Below are 21,204 nucleotides of genomic sequence, written 5' to 3' on the forward strand. Positions count from 1 at the left end.
TGCTGAAGCTGAAGCCCCAATACTTGGCCACCTGATGTGAACAGCTGACTTATTTGAAAAAACCCTCATGCTGGGAAAGATTGAAGGCGGGAGGAGAATGGGATGACAGAGGATGAGATGGTTGGATGGCATCACCGACTCGATGGACATGAGTTTAAGTAAGCTCCGGGAGTTGCTGATGGACAGGGAGGCCTGGCATGCTGCAGTGCATAAGGTCGCAAAGAGTCAGACACGACTGAGGGACTGAACTGAACTAAAGTGACACAGGAATAGAGGCTTCCCTGGTAGTGCTAGTGGTAAGGAACCCACCTGCTGGTGCAGGAGACCTAAGAGACACTGGTTCTATCCCTGGGTCAGGAAGATCCCCTGAAGGAGGGCATGGCAACCCATCCCAGTATTTCTGCCTGGAGAATCCCATGGACAGAGGAGCCTGAGAGTCACAAAGAGTCGGACACAACTGAAGTGACTTATGGATGGACATAGGAATATCTAAGCTACAGCAGATCAACTTGATAGAATACTATGCAGCAACAAATACAAAGATTACAATGATTATGTAGCAAAATGGAAAATACCATCATCTTAAACATAAAAAGCAGAATAAAAAATAGACTAGCTGCAATTTAATGAAAATATATTTTTGTGTAGATGAACAGAAAAATGAAGATTAGTGGTTTATACATGAATCTTTTAAAACAATTTTTAATGTTGTTCTTATAAATAAAACAATATAGGAAACAAAATAATGAGTGACGGTTGCTTAATATGAACTTAACTGCTATTGGGTATCTTTCTGTGTGTGTGCATTGTCTAGCAATTTATCATGTAGATTTAAAACCAAAAGTTCTGAGAAACAACGCATATTTTCATTACTGGCTGAATGATTTTCACTAAGATTTTAACCTCTATAAATTTATAACTAGTCACAAATTTATCCATCATAGGAAGAATAATTTTTATAATAAGAATTCAATGTTTCTGGTGTGAATAAATAGACAATGGGAAGAGATCAAATTCCTGTCATGCACTTGAGCTGTTTCCAATAGATGCTTCAAACTCTTGAAAACAGAAGAGTAAAATCAATCAGTTCTTATGTGTTATTTTAATAATGAGAAGAGATATTTTCTGGACTGCTCTTCACTCTGGTGTCTGTCAGAGCCTCCTTTCTCCAGTGTGAAAGTATATGTGGCAGGTACCTTTAAAAGCACACCTATTTGAATAAACACTGATTGCACACGTAACTCCTAAGAAGCAATGGGGGAGAGATGTAACTCCTTTCCCCCAGCCCCACTCTGTCTTCACAGCCAACTACAGCTCTCTTAGATCTCTTAGATCTTGTGTTCCAAAGAAGGAGGCTTTGTCCAACTCCCTAACCCAGGACCAGAACTGGAATTACAGAAGGGATTGAATTTTTGGTACTTTACCACCAGACATCATTGTTCAAATGTCAACACAAAATTCACCCCTTGTCTTTAAAATGATAATATTTATAATATTTTATAATATTTGTAATTATAAATATTATTAGTTACTTCCTTCAGATCATTTGATCATAATATCTGACAGTTGTCTTTTTATCACCAAGGTGTGGCACACTCCCCAGTATGGTGCTGGGTACAGAGTGGATGCTTACGAGGGGGTAAATTCTGAGGCAGTGGTCGGGGGCCTGGGCCCAAGTGCCCTGCCCTACCCAAGGGCCCACTTCCAGTCTCCGTGATCATGGTTTTTTCTTAAAGAATTTATTTTTTGAATAAATAAGCATAAGCACTTGGTACAAATTTTTAAAAGAACAGGACACAGAAAAAATAAATCTCCTTCCAACCCTCTTCCCCAGGTTAAGTGGGCCCCTTTGCAGTATATTAAAAAATATACTGAGGCATTTTACACTTTTTAAGAGTTTTTTTGAGCAAAAATCAATCTGAATCAGGCGGTGCCAAACCAGAAGTAGTTGGGAGACACCACTGACAGGAGGGAGAAAAGGCCTCACCGGGAAGCATGGTAGCCAGGGAAGCACTGACTGGCTATCGTTCAAAGCCTAATTGGCTGTTTGTGACTGGCCATCCTCGGGCTTCAATTTCATAACCTTGAAGCATTTACAGGCTTAGAAGTGGGTTTGCTGGTGTAGGTGCCAGGGCACTGGAGCTCCCTCAGGCTAATGGATTCCTTGTTTAACGGCTTTTACAGTATAAATGCATATAGCAACTCTGCTCATGTGTGAGTACCTTTGTAGTTTAAGCACCTGAATGAAGAATTGCTAGAAAGGATGAAGCAGAGAATGGTTGCTGAGAATATCTAGACATCTGTGACTCTGTTGGGATCAGATAATATTTATGAATTAATTTATAGAGATCTGACAATTTATGATGACGTTCTACCCAAAATTTAATGTCATTCTTTGTATTCAATTCTCCTCTTGTGTTCTTCATCTTAAAATTTCCTTCAGGTAAGGCTATATGTTTCTTATTTAAATTTGCTCCTAGCTGTTTTCTTTTCTTGTTGCTATTGAAAGTAGGGTCTTTTCTTATACTTTATGTTCTGATTATTATTTGTGTATGTAAAGCATATTGATTTTGGTAAGCTGATTGTGTTGTTATTTGTGTAAATAAATTTTGTGTGTGTTAATTCTCTTAGGTTGTCTGGCTTACAGTGACATCACCTGTCACTATTAATGTTATATCTCCTCCTTGCCAGATTGTAACTCTCATTTGTTTTTCTTGCCTAAAGCCAGCATCTCCAGTAAAATATTTCAGTGTTGTTAGCGGGCACTCTGTCCTGTTCCCCACTTAATGGTAATGTTATTTTCAATTTCTTCAAAGGGTCTGGAATATAAAATTCCATCATTTTCTGACTGGTTAATATCTGAAAGTAAACACATACACACTTTTAAAGCATTGCTTTATTAGAAACATTTTGTGCAATGTAAATACATGACTCATCCTATAACAGAAAGATGAGAAAAGTAAAGCTGATACATTTTTCTATCCTCCATACTCCAGAAGATAAAAAAAAAATGTTAAACGCGCACCAATGACTTGGGTAACATTTTTAGTTTAACATATAAAAAGTAAATTTTATGAAATAATAAATTACATGACAAAATTCAAAGATTAGATAAGATGAGGGTATTCGATATTAGAGCATCAAATTATTTCTTAATGTAAGCCATTAGACAATGAGTGTAAAGCTGCTTTCTCTAATGTTTTCTGAAAAACACCGATTAGATGGACATTTTCAAGAAAATCTGCCTATTGTCAGGGAGTAGGTGGTTGTTCCTGGCATGACTTTATAGGGGATGGGGAATGAATGGTGGATTAGGACAGTGGCGGATGGTGGGTCCTTGAAGCCTGAGTCTAGACTTCACAGTCACAGTGCAGTGAGGCTCAGCTCGGGGTGTGAGGGGCCAGGCTTTCCCTAGGCTCAGTTCTCTGATTCTCAAGCAGGAGTTCCAAGATGACCATCTGTTCTCAAGGGAACAAGTAAGCTCTAGGCTTGCAGTCCTCTAAAGACACTAAAAGCACTTCAGTAAGAACACAGGTAGGAGTGGTCTACCTGTCTTCAGCAGTCTAGTTGTTGCTTCTGGCCCCCATTCACCTGCTCTGTGCTGTGGGTAATGTTCATCAGTCTCCCGAGGTTCAATTTCCTCAACTACAAACACCTGCCCCATAAGGTTGGACTAAGAATTAAGATGATAATGATTATAAAGGTGTTGGAACAGTCCCAACACACACATGTGAGCACCTCCATGCTCCTGTGGTGGGGAATCCACCCCTACCACACAGGAAGAATAGTTTCTATTAGAACATGTTCATCTGATTTGAGGAAGATCATTTTGATGTTGAAATGTCAAGAAGTTAGAGGGAACCGGGAAAGTCACTGACGGAGGACACGCCCCAGCTCGGGCTGGTAGAGACAATGGGCTGGCGTTCAGATGCCAGAAGCTCAGTGCAGGCTACCATGGAATCTATCACTGGTTCTCTCGCATGCTGCCATGGAATCAGACCCAAAGCCATCATATCCCACCTGCACTTGTGCTTGTGGTCCTGACTGTCTCCATAAAAGCTTAGATTTTTATTGTTATTGCTTTGTGGCTTTTAAATTCAAGCTCTAATCTCCTCTTATGTTGCCCTGACAGAAACTGCCCTCTATTATGGTTTCAGATATAAAGCCCTGGGATTTTTGGGGTCACTGTAGCTGAAGAGGGGGCGTGAGAAGGTCGTGTGGGCAGAAGAAACACCCTGGCCTTGTGCAGGCTTCCTGGCTGCCTCTGACACCAGCACAGACTAGGGATGAGCTGCAGCAGGTGGTTGAAGCATCATTCACCCACCTTGATCTGGCATCTCAACAAGGAGATGGATATCCTGCCCACTGGGACACTGGAGAACACTTATTTGGGGCACACTCAGATAGTCATTAGCTTCCAGAATTTTCAGATACATCATAACCTCACAGAATTATTCATGATGGTACCTGAGTAATACAAAACACTTGCGTTAGGTGACTGCTAAAATGTCTCGTGGGGTTTTTTAAGATGACACTTCTCAAAGTAGGGATTCATTAGAGACAATTCTGACTCTACAAGTTTTGCTTCAGTGGAATTAATTCAAGGATTCAGGAATTCCATGTGCCATGTGACTAGTACATAATATTGCTCAGACATGATAAATAATTCAGAATTCACTCCATCATTGAAAAACACTGAAAAGCATTCCTAGAACAAACTAATTATATTCTTACTAAAATATGCATAGTATAGATATTTAAGTGCTCACCAGAAAATTGTAGAAAATACAATCAGGAAATTCATATGCTGTGCTTTGGCTTGTTCCCTGGACCGTGGCCACCTGCTGGCTTAAGCAGGGCCATCTCCTGACGGAAGCACTGCACGGGAGAAGGCTGAGCAAGGCACCAGCTGCCTTCGGAAATGGCAGTGTGACTTCAGGAAATGACAAAGATTGTCTACTGTCCATGGATCCGAATGAAGACAGGAGCATCACTAATCCTTCTGAGTGTCAAGAGACAGAAATACAAAAACACCAGTTAGTCAATTACACTTATAAACTGCGGCCAGTCCTTACTAACTCAACACTGCAAAATTTTGGGGCTTTCCTGGTAGCTCAGTCAGTAAAGAATCTGCCTGCAATGTGGGAGACCTGGATTTGATCCCTGGGTTGGGACGATCCCCTGGAGGAGGGCATGGCAACCCACTCCAGTATTCTTGCCTGGAGAATCCCATGGACAGAGGAGCCTGGTGGGCTGCAGTCCGTGGAGTCGCAGAGTCAGACACGACTGAGCCGCTAAGCACAGCACCACACAGCAAAGGTTTTGAGTTTCACCTCTAACTCACAATAAGTGATAAAAACCAGTGTTCAGATCACGACACCTTGAGAGAATGCAGCGCTGCACAGCAGTAGACTGATGGAATAGTCATAGATTTTAAATTTAAACACTATGATCCATTCAACTTGGGGAGTTGTTTGGGGCAAGACGGAATCAAGAGGGTTTCCTTACTTGAAGCATTCTCAAAGGCTAATATGCTGATTGCACCATTGCTCTCCAGCAGAAATGACGGGCATAGGACGCTTCCCAAACATGCCAAAGGAGAGCAGTGTGTCTACAGGGCATCTCTCAAGGCTGCCTTCCTCAGTGTACCCTGGGAAGTGCTGTTGGGTGAGCTCAGCCTGTTCTACAGCTGCCTCAGCAGTGAGAAGCCTTCAGTGTCCACATTACTATTACTGACAACAGCCCTGCCTCACTGAGTACAGCACTGGTTAACTGAGTTCAGTACTGCCTCACTGAGTGCAGCACTGGGTAACTGAGTTCAGCACTGCCTCACTGAGTGCAGCACTGGTTAACCAAGTTCAGTACTGCCTCACTGAACACAACACTGCCTGACTGAGCACAGCAGTGATTAACTGAGTATAGCACTGATTATCTGAGTACAGCCCTGCCTTGCTGAGTACTATACTGCACTGAAGCTTTCCACTTCCATGTCCTGCCTGATCCTGGGTGAGACTGGTTCAGGGGAATATAGGAGAGGCTTAAACATTTAAACATGTTCCCAACCCACTTATGGCCCCTACTCCCTTCATGCTCTAATTGTTGGTGAATTTCAGCAAGTCCTGATGAAACATCAGGGATCATCCTATAAAGATAGGTATTGCCACAACAGGAAAACCAGAGGGCTGGGGCTCATGATAGGCTGTCTCTTTAAAAATACCTTCTGGAAATTTTGATCTTAATTCTCCTGAGATGATAGAGAATCACAGGAGAAGTTAGGGTGAAAAGCTGTTATTTCCAGATTCTAGGGTTAATTAGCTCCCTTATATACCACGCGCCTGTAGGAAAGTGTAGCAGGTACGATGAGAGAGACATGTATGCTTTCTTTTTTTATAAGTTCTTAAATCAGGAGCTATTTTAATTGCAGCAGAAAGCAAGATGGTACAAGAAAAGAGACATCTTTCTAGCAGAATTCACCCCAACCTCTGTCTAATGAGGCTTCCTTGGTGGCTCAGATATTAAAGAATCTACCTGCAATGCAGGAGACCCAGGTCTTATCCCTAGGTTGGGAAGATTCCCTGGAGAAGGGAATGGCAACCCACCCCAGTATTCTTGCCTGGAAAATTCCATGGACAGAGGAGCCGGGGGGGGGGTCTATAGTTCATGGGGTCACAAAGAGCTGGACACGACTGAGCAACTAACACTTTCACCGTCTGTCTAATGGGGACTGTAATGGAGAGATTTTTTCCAAGTCCTCTGCAGGATGCTCTTGTTAATGACACAGTAAGTGTCTCAGACTGACAGAAGGAAATCAGCAGATCACCCCCCGCCCTGCATATTTCAAATTGCAGACTCCCCTGAACTCGGCCCCAGGAGAGAGGACCACCCTTCGGCTGGGCATCCAGGCTTCACATCTCCGTGATGGGTTCAGGCACACTGGTTATGCAGAAGGGGTGGGAGAGGCCCCCAGCGCTCATGCTGATGACACGGTCACTCACCCTCCGTCCTGTCAGGCCTCAGGCCTGTGCTTCCTGGACGCCAGCTGTCACACATGAAGCTGCAGCCTCCCTCTCCCCTGCCTCCTTTGCTGGCTGGAGCTGCAGGGCCATGGCCTGGAGAGTTTCCTTCACCATCTGGAGCTCCCCCTTGAGAGACTGTGCGCACGTTGTTAAGGAACACACGTGAAGGTGACGGGCGGCCCCTGCAGCCTCCCAGGGATCTGGTAAGAGCCACGTGCCTGCTGGAAGCAGATGGGCACTGCCCTCTAATTGCAGTTTCAAGTTCCTCCAAATTGGACCAATTAAATATTAATACAAATATTACACTTCTTTTAAGAGCGACTGCAGTTCCTACAAGGCCCGAGGTCATTGACAGTCTCAAGGAAGGTTTCCAACAGGAAAAGGAAGAGTCAGCTTTTAGACTGAGACAGATGGCAAGCTAGGATGCTCCAAGGACTATGGTCAGTGAGCCTGTACTCCTGCTAAGCCCCTGCTGGGGTGGGGGCCACTGCACATCCAAGTGCCCTGACAGTGGAAAGGAAAGACGGCTGGAAACCAGAGTCTCCTGGGGAAAGCCAGGACTGGGCGCCACCACAGGTCCACGCCCAGAGTCATGAGTTACAGTGCCTGTCGGCCACTGGCCAGCCTTGTCACCGTGTGTAAATCATTTTGAATCTCAGTTTTCTCCTGAAACAATGACTTCAAACCCCCTTTGGTTCCAATCTGCTGTCATGTGTTAATACGCTCTGGGGCACTTGTGAAACAGCCATTCAGGGCACTAGAGATTTGACACAGGCAGGGAGCTTGCACTCTCTGGGTTGGCTAGCTGATTGATACATTTTTTTCTTTAAACTGTTGGGCTCTTAGTTTCCTGACCTATAAAGTTGTTTCTCCTGGAGATAAAGCAATCACAGAGAACTTAGCAAATAATTCTATGGAATAAATAATATGACGGCCTTTCTTTTAAGAGATGAGCTCTCTTCTAGGTGTTTAAGCTCGGGAACATTTAAACAATGGTGGTCTTCCTGTCTATCCACAGCTAACTCTGCTTTTCCTGGTGTACCTAGAGTCAGAACAATTCTAAGACAAATACAGAATGACTGGTGGATTAGATTCTGTTAGTTTAATAAGCAAACTAATTTAACTTCATCCAACAGGAACTTAAGAAGAAACACAGATGGCTGATTCATATCAATGTATGACAAAACCCACTGAAATGTTGTGAAGTGATTGGCCTCCAACTAATAAAAAAAAAAGAAGAAACACAGAAACATGTTGACACCACTGAAATGCTGTTACATCTTCGCATGAGGTCAGACCACTTAAATATTACTAGATCAGATACGCAGCAAACAGAAAGCTTTAGGGTAAGCAGCTTGCAGAAATCTTCCCACTCACAGACTGCCTACATCTACTACAGTGTTGTTTTATCCAAATTCGATGTCAAGAGACAGAGATACCTTTAGGTTATGACTATAGGAAGCTTTCTTTTTTTCTTTTTTAAATAAGGAACTCCAAAGGATCCTGGGAATTATGCAAATGAAGCTCACCTAAACAAAAAACGCTGAGCCACCCTGACAAGCCTTTGGCAGTTATTCTTGCTCTTGAAGCCTCATCAGACTTCATCGCTTACATAATTTACATACATCTACTATGATGATTCACTCCTTGCACTTGAACTTGAGTGAGGGAGGGGTGGGGGTAAGAGGGTGGAGTTGAGGAGACCCAAGAGAAGAAAGTATCCAATACTTCTCTTTTTTCTTTTTTAAAAGATTTCGTTTTCTTCTATTTCTCTGAACAGCTCTGCTAATCTTTAGTAAAAACACATATGACTTTACACAAGCAAGAACATAAGTGGTCTCAGACCAAATACCAAGCTGCCAATTAATCACAAAGTTAAGCTACATTTATAAAGAGTAAGCATAGAGCTTAAGCAGTTTATGAGTCTTGACAAACTCCTGAGACTTCATTACCTCTGATAGGCAGTCTGGGCCTACAGGCCCCACTCTTGTGATACGCTGAATGACAACCAGCGTTTTTAGAGAGAGAAACTGAACCAAACTCAACTGCCTCTTAAAGAACTCATAAAATTTCTAGCACTGGGAGAACGCACTGAAAAAGGGTTTTGAAAAGAGAAAGAAGCCACAAAAGAAAAAGACTATGTTATACAACTAAAATAACACTTAGACAATAATCTCAGACAATCTCAGCCCCTCAGACAATAATCTCCAGGGACACAGGGAGGAGTGAGAAGATGGAAATTTGAGGATGTGCCCGTCAGCTCTGGGAAGCTGGCAAACCATCCAGTGCTTTCATTATCTTACTTATAAAATGCAGGTTTTTCTGACTGCTCCTCCAATAAATTCATAGTTAAAGCCGGTTGATATTTGACCATGTGTTTTGTGAAAGTTCTGAGGAAACAGAGTAAAACCTCGGAGTTGGAATTTATGTGTATGTGACAGAGGTGCTTATTATATCTAAGTGCAAGAAGAGGTCTAAAGGAGTTAAATGATTCTCAGTATGCCTGTGCCCTGGCAGCCTCTCAGCCACGCGGGCATTTCATTCTCGGTAACAGATGCGCCACCAAAGATCTGAGGCAGCTAAGAAAGTCAGCACATTGATTACAACGATGGCATAAGGATTGGCATGCCATATCTTTAAAAACCCCTTTGAACCCGAGACCACCTTGTTATAGACTACAGGTGTATTAGGCAAGGGTACTACTTCTTTAAATTTTTTTTTTTTTTTTTTTTTACAATTAAAAAAGGTTTTTAAAAATTTTGGCTGTGCTGGGTCTTCGCTGTAGCGCATGAGCTCCGAGTTTTGCCACACGGGCTTGGCTGCCTGGAAGCAAGTGAGATCTTTGCTCCTTGACTAGGGATTGAATCCACATCCCCTGCACTGAAAGGTGGATTCTTAACTAGTGGACCGGCAGGGAAGTCCCAAGAACATTACTTCTTGATGGCGAAATTGTGCAGTGTGTTTGCAATGAATAAAAGCACGTTTCACATGCGTCTTCCAGTGCTAAGACCACACTGTCCTTTAGGGCAGCCATGTCCAAAGATCCTCAGATTTTTTCTTTTGTTTATATATGAAAAACAATTGAGTGTTTTACTGCCAATTGTGATTCCAAGCGATCATTTTATTAGCTGGGTCAAACGACGATCTTCAGTTCATCTGATCCCCTTTGCTTCCAAAAGAAGTAACAGTACTTCCTTTGAAATAGTTACTCATTTGCTAAATTATTTTTTCATTATCAACAGTGACTCCGCAGGCCCTGTGGCCACAGTCTTGGGAACTTTCCTGCATTCCCAAAGCCAAAAGCGAGGGCGCAGTCGAGGAGCGGAGAGGAAAGCCCCGCCCACACGCAACAGCCCCAAAGGGTGTGAAGCTTGCGCAGGCGCACTTCCTGTGGTGCCGCCCAGGGCCAAGTTAACCCGCGCTAAGCCTGCAGTCGGAGCCAGGTGTCCACACCTCTCCTGGGCTCCCACTCCTCCTCTTCCCATTCCACTCCTTTTCGTGGGGGCCAGAGGGAAGAACCCCGGCCCCCACATTCGCATCAGACAGTGCGCACAATGGTCAAACTGCAGCGTCTTAGGGTCTCACTTCTTTCATCTGTGACACCATGATAGTCGTAATCCCTCTTCCAGCTCTTCAGCTCTAGGAGATGAAAGCATTTCCAAGGAGGCAAGAGCAATTCCCCCAAACTCCCATTTCCTTTGTCAGTTACAGCTGCATGTCTTAAAGCTGAACCAAACAAGGGCTCTTAAGCTCATGTGGCATTTGTATATGTGTCTGGATGTATTTAGAGTGTTTGCATGCCATCAAGCACCACCAAAACTAATGGATTGGGCACCACGCATTCCAAGTAAAGAGAAAGAACAGAAATCCAGGAGGGTTTCCTGGACATATATGCAAATAGAACCACAGATAGAATCAGTCTGTCCTGTCTCATCTAGGATTCAGAGGCAGTCAGAATTACTCTGGGGGCTCTGAAATATGCTCAATGTCCCACTCCTAGGTGTCCTTCTTTCCTTCTGAAAGAGTGTTGTACAAGTTGAAGGAGAAAGAGAAAAATCACCACTAAAACATCCACCTAACCTAGATGGTTTTCAGTTAAAGCGCTATCTACGTGGAGGAATGATTCCATCCCCTCAACATGTTTTTTCAAAACACAACTGCTAATTAGGATCCAAAGTGACTGTGAAATTATACTACAGACTCAGACACACACTCCTGGAAATCCCGGCTTGAGTGGCAGTGAAGTCACACCTCCCGTCCTCGCCTCAGATGCCAGGCGTGAGTCACCTCTATGACGCCGGCTCTTCCAATTAGCGCTGCAGACTCTTCTCAGATGCTCGCCGTGTGCTGCCTGATGGGCTGGTGCTGTTACTTGGCGTGATTTAGTGAGCCTGTCAGGAGGATGAGGAGACACGGCCTGTCTTCTCCCCTTCCTCCGCTCTGTCAATCCAGTGTCTTCTTCATAAAAACAAGAGACTACAAGTCAGCTGTCCACGGCCTTGATGTGAAACCAGGATGCCCAGAGGATCTGCTGGGAAGGTCAGCCCCACTGCTTGTGACTGCCGCCCACCCCTGATGCTACAGCCCCCAGGGCTTTCTCACACTCATGGCTTATGCAAAGTTCCGAGCCTCCCGCATCTGGAGTGTCCAAGGCTTGAATCTTCTGGACATGGACATCGATGTGGGCTCAAATTAATCATGTTCACGCTGCAGCCTACACACAGGAGGCTCTGGCAGAGTCCTTAATGGAATCAAACAAAAATACTGCGCTCGCTGGGAAATTCTTTCCTGTTGTTGACGGCAAGCTGTTTCTTTCAACTGCACTCAGCTTTGTCTCTTTGATCAAGAATGGAAACACAAACCAGTCGGAGCTAGGCTGGAGGACTTCAGCAGCCTCTTTGAATCGAGATAAGTTCTCATTTGAAACAACGGCTTCGGTTTGTGTAAGAAGCCTCAGCAGTGCCTTGTAAACGTGTCTTTCTATCTCAGGGCACCGAGATCCACTAAGCGCCACTCTGAATTCAAAGATACCTTCTGTGTATTTACTGTCCATCAGTGACACAGAACAAAGCCAGAGTTGCAGAGGAAAGTCTGCATCGAAATCCATATTGTGGTGTAAATTTTACAGGTGGAGGGTGACTTCAGTACCTAAACCAGTGCTTCCCAATCCTGGTTTGACAAGTTCCCTCTACGTTTCCACTTATTTTAGCAAGGACCAGCAAAATTCTCAATAAACATATCTTCACTAAACACCTCTTAATAAAGTTTAACATTTTTATAGCAATTGTGTGTTCCACAGAATAAACCTGTCCAGCTACTTACAGGCATGGCTGCCTCCTGATTGGCCATGAAGGACCATGGGCTGGTGGCTGGACGCTTTGCCCTACGTCAGAAACTATCTTGGACAGTCATGCAATTTCTAAGCCTCAGTCTTCTCAACTATCATGTAGAAATAATAATCCCTATCTGTCTATAGAAATTTTATCAGAATGAAATGACTTTTCATATAAGTCACTGTAGGGTTACAGATCAGTTCTTGCAAGGATTTATTACAAAATGATTGAATCAATCTGTCTTGAAACCTCATATAAAAATGGGATGTGGTTTGATCTTGTGACACTGACACCGAAAATGTTTTTCTACCTGAAACCAAGCACTTAACCATGTATAAGAACTATGTTCAACACATCTCCTGAGTATAACCCATTTAACTCAAATAAAAACCTTAGTGAGCGCATGCTCAGTCACTTCAGTTGTGTCCGACTCTTTGTGACCCTATGGACTGAAGCCTGCCAGGTCCTCTGTCCATGGGATTCTCCAGGGAAAGAATACTGGAGTGGGTTATCACGCCCTCCCCTCCAGAGGACCTTCCTGACTCACTGATCAAATCCACATCTCTTACATCTCCTGCGTTGGCAGGCAGGTTCTTTACCACTAGTGGCACCTGGGAACCTTACAGGTACATGTTGTTATCTGACTTTAGAGATGCTTATAGAGGCATTATCCACTGTCCATGATCCCATTGCTCCTGAATCTGGCTTGGGAACACTAGAAGCATCCTATTTATACACAGCTCTGTCCCCTCTCAGCCTCCTTCCCACTACCCAAATCTATTAAGGAGAAAACCCAATTCCCTAGAATCAAACTAACGTTTTGGAAAATTTCTAAACGAGAGGCTAACACAGACCTCAAATGCAGCTGTCAGAACTGTTCCCTGAGCCCACCAGAAGCTGGGGGGTTTTCCCAGCGAGGAACAAGCCCACCTGCTGGCCAGGAGCCGCTCCGTGCGCACTGGCCCTCGGCAGGACCCTGCTCCCAGATGCCCAGCCGCAGACGGTCACTTGTCCATCTGCTGGAGGCCACACTCCCCTAACAACTGCTCAAATCTGTGGGATCCGTGAACATGAAACAAACAAAAGTGAAAGACAAAAATACCGCTACTGCTTCTTTGGCCAGCTTTTTAATGAGAGCTTAAATAACACTTTATTAGGGGTAGGGAGTTATGAAAAACAGAATGTCTGCTTTTAAAAATGTACCTTGAGCAATTGGAAATAATCACTGATTAAGTTGAAAATTTTTTTCCTGCTAAATTTAATAAGCAAGGTGAAAGATTTCAGGTTATAAGGAGAAAAGAAACACAACACTGAATCCATCATTAGACTGTGGATCTGAATACTTGTGATTATGGCTAATGCTTGACCATTCAAATCTCTTTAAACACACACACATATTCCAGATAAAGTCTGGTAAGAGCTAGAATTCTGAAAAGACAGCAATGAGAAACAAAGTTCAAAATAGCTACATTTCTCACAAATACATCTAATAAAAGTCATACTACTGAACAGAAAAGATAAATGAACAAAGTACTTTCATCTAGAGAAGTTTCAACTTATGATTAAATACCTAAAAAAAAAAAATACAGGATGGAGCTGTATATGCCTTCATCCATCTTGCACTCACTCATCTGCCCTCAGAAGTGCTAACCAGGGACAAACCATACACTGATTAATATGAAATTCAGTGCTTCACATGGACAAACTCCTAAGCCAGTAGTTTTTTGTGCCATCTTGCTCACTGGCAGCTAGTTTTGATAAAGGAATTTGCAGGTGTGACAGGAAATGCACTGAATCTTGTATGAGAAAAAATTGGAAGGGAGTTATATGAAGCCCCACTAGTGTGATACTCTCCTGCCCATTATATGGCAGAATTGCATGGAAGAGGAAGCTGAAGATGGATTTGGGTTTCTAGGTATTTAGAAAGCCCCTGGAAAACTGAGGCAGTCAGACTCACAACCATCTGAGCCCCACAAACCCAGCTGCACAGCCCCAAAACTACATTTTTCTTTGGCCTGATTTTGTGCATGTCTGAATTTCTTTGGTAGTTTTTTAGCAGTCCGGTTTAGTCATCAAAAATGCCAACTTACCAAAACCTAGAGAGAAAACATCACATACTGAATAATCTCAGAGATCAGAGGTGTGTTGAACTCTAAATACCAGGAGTATCTATTTGTTTCCATCTGCTGAGGCATAGGAAAACTGCAAATTATTAAGACTTTCTTTTACAAAGTAGCCTAACAGGTGCTTCATCTGCAGGATTAAAAGGATATGAATGAGATCTTCATCATGACTGTGGATTGCCATGTGTAGTTGATCTTCTAAGTACAATAGTTTCTTGCCTATAGTTTCACATTTTTCTCCAAGTTCTGCCGAAAAGATGTAGGATTCCTGGCCAGGGAAAAAGAAAAAAATATCATTAGTAAACTACAGATATTTTCAGGGCTATGAACACATCTGTGATTTATCCAATGGTCCACAAAGGGAAGACTCCCCAGCAGAGCTCTGCTACCTTCTGAATCCCATTGGCATCATGCCAGAAACTTTGTCTTCCCTGGAGGTCATTCTTGAGAATGGCAATTTCAGGTTCTTACTGAATGATAAGCTGTATGTACGTAACTCCACAGTTTATCTCCTGCATCCAGTCATTTCCAAGACTTGTATCCAGTATATCAACTCCTAAATTGGATTTATCAAAGAGGAAGCCTGGGTCTTTGAACTGCATTCATGGGCAAACCACACTGGAATAGGATTGCTAACCAAAGAGAGGCTGACCTGTAAGAACAGAGAATGCCCTTTAGGGGCACAGGACTCTAATAGGGCACTGAACATGTGTTTGTACACTGGTCACAGTCCCTGAAAGCTAGAATACTAAGGAGACTTTTTTATGATTTTTTAAAATTTTTATTTATTTTTTAATTGAAGGATAACTGTTTTACAGAATTTTGTTGTTTTCTGTCAAACCTCAACATGAATCAGCCATAGGCACACCCATGTCCCCTCCCTCGTAAACCTCGCTCCCATCTCCCTCCCCACCCCACCCCAGCCCCTGTTTGGGTCTCCTGAGCCATACAGCAAATTCCCGTAGGCTATCTATTTTACATATGGTGATGTAAGTTTCCATGTTACTCTCTCCATACATCTCAGCCTCTCCTCCCCTCTCCCCATGTCCATAAGTCTGTTCTCTATGTCTGTTTCTCCATTGCTGCTTCAGTACCATTTTTCTAGATTCCGTATATGCATGAGTATACGATATTTATCTTTCTTTTTCTTACTTACTTCACTCTGTATAATAGGTTCTAGGTTCATCCACCTCATTAGAACTGATTCAAATGCATTCCTTTTTATGGCTGAGTAATATTCCATTGTGTATATGTACCAAAACTTCTTTATTCATTCATCTGTCAATGGACATCTAGGTTGCTTTCATGTTCTAGCTATTGTCAACAGTGCTGCAGTGAACAATGGGATACATGTGTCTTTTCCAATTTTGGTTTCCTCAGGGTATATGCCTAGGGGTGGGATTGCTGGGTCAAATGGTGGTTTTATTCCTAGTGTTTTAAGGAATCTCCATACCTTCTTCCATAGTGGCTGTATCAATTTACATTCCCACCAACAGTGCAAGAGCATTCCCAAGGAGACTTTAGATGCCAGGAGACCTGCATTGTATGTTCGGCTGCTATCACCGCCAGTGGAAGTAGTCATTTTCCCTCTCTCACACCAGGGCATAAGTCCCATAAAAGAAGGGACAATGCATGTCAAGTCCCCTAAGAGCTCGGACAATGATGGCTTGCTCGCTGTAGGTTCAGAGCTCCTGGCACAATGTCAGACACACAGTAGGCACACGGCATTCATTGTTTCCGTGAATGAATAGCCAAGTCTGGGAGCTCCTGCCTCCTGAAATGTTTCTCCTTCATACTTGTATCCAACACATGAATCAGAAAAGAGCCCTCTTTATGTCACTTTTCTGTACAAAACCACCATGTGGAGAATAATATGAAGGTTACTTAAAAAATGAAAAACAGAGCTACTGTATGAACCAGCAATCATACTCCTGGACGCATAACCAAAGAGAACTATAATTCAAAAAGATGCATGCACCCCAGTGTTCAGAGCAGCACTATTCACAATATCCAAGATACGGAAGCAACCTAAATGCCCATCAACAGATGAATGGATAAAGAAAATGTGGTACATATATACACAATGGAATACTACTCAGCCATAAAAAGAACAAAATAATGCCATTTGCAATATGAATGGACCTAGAATCTCTACCGTACTAAGTCAGTCAGACAGAGAAAGATAAATGTCATATGATATTGTTTATATGTGGAATCTAAGAAAATGATACAAATGAACTTATCATAGAACAGAGTCAGACTCACAGACATAGAAAGCAAACTTATGGCTACCAAGGGGGAAGGGGGAGGAGGGATAAGTTAGGAGGTTGAGATTAACGTATACACACTACTATATATAAAAGGTATAAATAAGGACCTGCTGTGTAGCACAGGGAACTATATTCAATATCTTGTAATAACCTGCATCATATAAAAACAATGTACCTCTCAACTTACACAGTGTTATATGTCAATTATATCTCAATAAAAATATAATAAGTAAATAAATAAGCAGCAAAAAGTGAGCTCAGAATTTAAAAGTAACCAAAAGTAAAACTAGTATTTTTCCAACTAATGGTAAAAGTCTTAGAAGGTAGATAAAAATAATTTTGCATAGGGAAAAGAACTGAGATATATATATTCAGATTAAATTGCAGAGTTACTAAAAAAGCTATAATTAATGGCTAGAAAACACAACAACAAAATGCCCAGGTGTGGCAATATTTAAAAAGTCCTTAGAGTTCGCAAGTTGTATAATACTATAATTGGAGTCCAAGAATAACCATTTAATCAAGATATGTAATTTAACATTCACTATATCAACTCCAGAATTCCCTAAAGTTTATATGCCAAATGGTCAACTACATTAGAAGAAAATAGTGCAGACAAAGTACCCATAACTATCGTAGATACTAAAGACATCTAATATATTATAAATTAATATATGTACAAAAAATTCAGTGACAACATACAATTTTGCAGACAAATGGACACGATTATACAAGAAAGCATGTGAAGCATGCATGAAGGTTTATTCATAATTGACCATAGTAGTGATGAGGAGAAAACAGTAAATAAGTAAAAATCACATATACATGTGTATTTTACTGCTCTAAAAGTAGTAACATTATCATTCAAAGATGTAGAATTACAGAGTAGACAAATTACATGGAAGTTAAGACAACGGGCAATGAGTAATGGCATAGTCATGCATGAGCTAAACGAGACACCAAGAAAAAGAACATCTGGAGAAAAATGACTGACAGCAGTGGAACCACAAGCCATACAGAAGGAGAAAAATACAGTGTTAGTGGGAAAATATATGCGCCAGAGATTACACTTTAAAGAGACACAAAAGCATAGAATCAGAACATGAAGCTAAGGAATTTAAAACACTCTTTGATGGAATCAAATGATTCAATTTTCATCTTAGGGCTAAAACAAATAGAAATCAAAGCTGAATTAAGTCCATTTAAAATATGGCTTTACATATTCCCCCACATACATAATTCCTGCCTGTTTTTATTTTAAAATTATGTGCAGATTGATAGTGATTGTGTGAATTTGGAAAAGTGATTTAAGACCATATAGAAAAACTTTGGGCTTTCCTGATAATGCTAGTGGTAAAGAACCTGCCTGCCGATGCAGGAGATGCAGGTTTGATCTCCAGGTCAGGAGGATCCCCTGGAGGAGAAAATGACAACCCACTCCAGTATTCTTGTCTGGAAAATTCCATAGACAGAGGAGGCTGGCAGGCTACAGTCCATGGGGCTGCAACAGTCAGACACAACTTAGCGACTAAACAACAACAGCAAAACTTTAAATTATTTACAGTCTATGATTCAGTAGTCCCTTTACTGCAATTTTTCAAAAAGAAAATTTATATATTTAAATTTAAATAGTTTTTATTAAGCATTTTAATAAATATAGAAAATCTCTATCATATGTGTTAAATAAAAATTTATTATTACTTTAGTAATGCAAAAGTAATTGCATTAGGAGTACGAGAAAGAGGAAATAACATGTGTCCAACAATAAAGGGAGTGGTTAAATTAAGTCCTGGTATATTCAATTTGTACTTAGCCATTAAAATCATTTTAATATAAGAATATTTAATAATGAGGAAATACTCAAATAGGCAAAGCACTAAAATATTAACAATTATTTGGAGGGCCAGCATTATAGTACATTTTTATTTTCTCCTCAATGTTTTGTTGTATTTTCCACATCTCTGAAATATAATAAAGAAAAAAGTCACTTAGAACACTAATTCAGGCCATAATGGAAAAGTATGGAAGACATACAACTGACTATTTTTAAAAAACAATTTTAAAGCTTAAAAAACACAAGAAATAGAAAAGACATATGGTTACCAAAGGGGAAGGACAGGGGATAAATTAGGAGTATGCAATTAACAGATACAAACTACCCCAGATAAAATAGATAACTGACAAGGACCAACTGTATAGTATATGGAACTATTTTGAATATCTAGTAATGACCTATAATGGAAAATGTAATAACTGAATCATTTTGCTATACACCTGAAACTAACACAACTTGTAAATCAACTATACTTCAGTAATTAAAAAAAAAAAAGATTAAAAAACACAAAGAGGCACAGGGAAACAAACTCAGTGAGATCAAGGTTCTCTGATCAGTAACAGAAGAGCTGATTGGCATTCTCTCGTGGGACTGCCTCTTCATATCACAGACTCTCCACCACACTCCTGCGCAAATCACTACTGACAGACCCTGATCCTGTCCCGAAAGGACACTGCGTGTGACCTGGGTGTTATTTGAATGGTTTATGGCTTTACTATACTGCTCTCATATGGAACCTTGGGAATGGAAATAGCTTAAGACCTAAACTGAGAAATGACAGCTAACGAGAGGGAAGATTTACATATTTTATCAATCTGATAAAAAAATGCTCCATCGTTCAAAGAAATCCCATCTGTCCACAGAGGGCCAGACGGGACCAGAGTCATGAGCATCAGTTGGACAAAGCTGTGGAAGTCCTGCGTGCGGACTACACCCTGGAGGACTGGGTAGAACCTCCTTGCTGTCCCCATGCTGTGCCTAGGCAGGGTGGAATGTGTGTGTGACCACAGCCGTATGGCCTTCCAGAACCTTACCTGTGCTGCCAGGAGACAGGTTATTATCAATACTTCTCCCCCTTGAACCTGGCTGGTCCTTTAAGGATCCTCTGGTGCAAAGAATACAACAGAGCTGACATGCCTGACTTCTGGATCAACATCATAACATCACTTCAACATCATCAGATCACTTGCCCTGGAACCCAGGGTCCACGTCGTGAGGAAGCCCTAGTCACTTGGATTGGCCAGGTGTAAGTGTCTGGCTGAGTGCCCCAGCAAAAGGCCCAGTCAATAGCCAGGTATGAGTGGGACTGAGCCTTCAGACAGTTTGAGGACCCACCTTCAAGTGATTCATTAAACACCCAGACCATGTGGGGCAAAGACAATCCTCCCCACAGGACCATGCGTATACGAAATGTTTTTTTCTAATCACTAAGCTGAGCGTGTTAAGAATCACAGTAGCTAAAACAGTAGGATGCATGGGGATACACCACATGGGAGCCTGCCTGAATGGACAGGACCCTTGCACAACACTAGCAGGAGGTACCCCCTCTGGTCCCTAGACCAATCAGATCTTGAACTGCACTAAAGTGCTAACACCCGGACTTGTCTCAGGGTAGGGAGTGCCCAGCCGTGCTGGAAGCTGTGGCCATGAGCCTCAGAAGTGTAAGAAAGAGATCACAATGAGTGGTCACTGCTGGTGGTCACTGGTCCCCAGATCCCCGCCTTCTGGTCAAATATGCAGGTGCATAGTCTGAACAACACATTTGCTCAGGATGTAGCCAATGGGAGCTTGCTTCCCTCTAGCTTTGGAGAAAATGACTCTTTAGTGCAAATGGAACAGCAAGATGCTTCCTCATGAGAGGCAGAAGTGTACTTGACGAATAGATTCCTGTCTCTAGTTCTCACAGCCCCCTTGGGGACACACTCACTGCCTAGGATGAAGGAAAAAATCTTTACCCTATGTAAATCCCCAGATATTACATCCTCCTAGAACATGAGTGTGCGTGTGCTCCATTGGCCCAGGGTGGCAGGGTGTTGGTGGGAGGCATCAGGCCTGTTACCACTATATCTCTCTTGCTTTGAGAACACTTTTCTCAAGTATGTCCTTTTTAAGTCATTGGTTTTTAGGCTCACTATGCAGAGATCCCCTGGCAGGAGAGCAGGGGGCTTTACTGTCAACTTTACCCTGGTCTCTAATTTTATCCATATTATTTGCCTAACCTGTGATGGAATAGGGAGGGACACCAAAAGGGATTTGTGTAGGGTTGACCTAGGGCAGGACTGAGGGGACTGCAAAGTGATGACAGAAAGAAGTCAGAGAAGCAAACAGCACCAGAAGCTGTCTCTTGTCTTCCTTACTGTGGCTGATTCACGTTATGTATGGCAGAAACCAACACAATATTATACAGCGATTATCATCCGATAAAAAAATCAAATAAAAAGGTAAAGGAAATAGGAGCCAGAGAAGGGCTTTTGTTTGCTTGTTAGTCTTAACAGAAAGGGAACTTCTTTTCAAAGCAGTTTCAACAGATCTTTGGCAATGCTGGCATTTCTCTTTAAGCCAAAATAAGTGCTCTCTTTAAGCAGAGCACTGCTCCTGAGGCCCCAGCTTGGGATGTAACTGGTAAGA

General features: G+C 42.2%; 1 protein-coding gene across 3 annotated transcripts in view; it reads right to left on the reverse strand.

Moving 5' to 3' along the window:
* Positions 1 to 2,900: 2,900 nt before the first annotated feature.
* DISC1 (DISC1 scaffold protein) overlaps positions 2,901 to 21,204 on the reverse strand; it is a 388,287-nt gene continuing 369,983 nt past the window's right edge. For all 3 annotated transcript variants that reach the window (XM_061161490.1, XM_061161488.1, XM_061161489.1), the window contains 3 exons: positions 14,622 to 14,740; positions 6,996 to 7,152; positions 2,901 to 5,002 (listed from right to left, as the gene is read on the reverse strand). In XM_061161490.1, the coding sequence (XP_061017473.1) occupies positions 7,014 to 7,152; positions 14,622 to 14,740 (258 nt within the window). In that variant the 3' untranslated portion in view covers positions 2,901 to 5,002; positions 6,996 to 7,013. The remainder of the gene's footprint in view (positions 5,003 to 6,995; positions 7,153 to 14,621; positions 14,741 to 21,204) is intronic.

The sequence above is a fragment of the Dama dama genome, chromosome 15 (assembly GCF_033118175.1).
Source record: "Dama dama isolate Ldn47 chromosome 15, ASM3311817v1, whole genome shotgun sequence".
In the NCBI taxonomy this organism is placed as follows: Eukaryota; Metazoa; Chordata; class Mammalia; order Artiodactyla; family Cervidae; genus Dama; species Dama dama.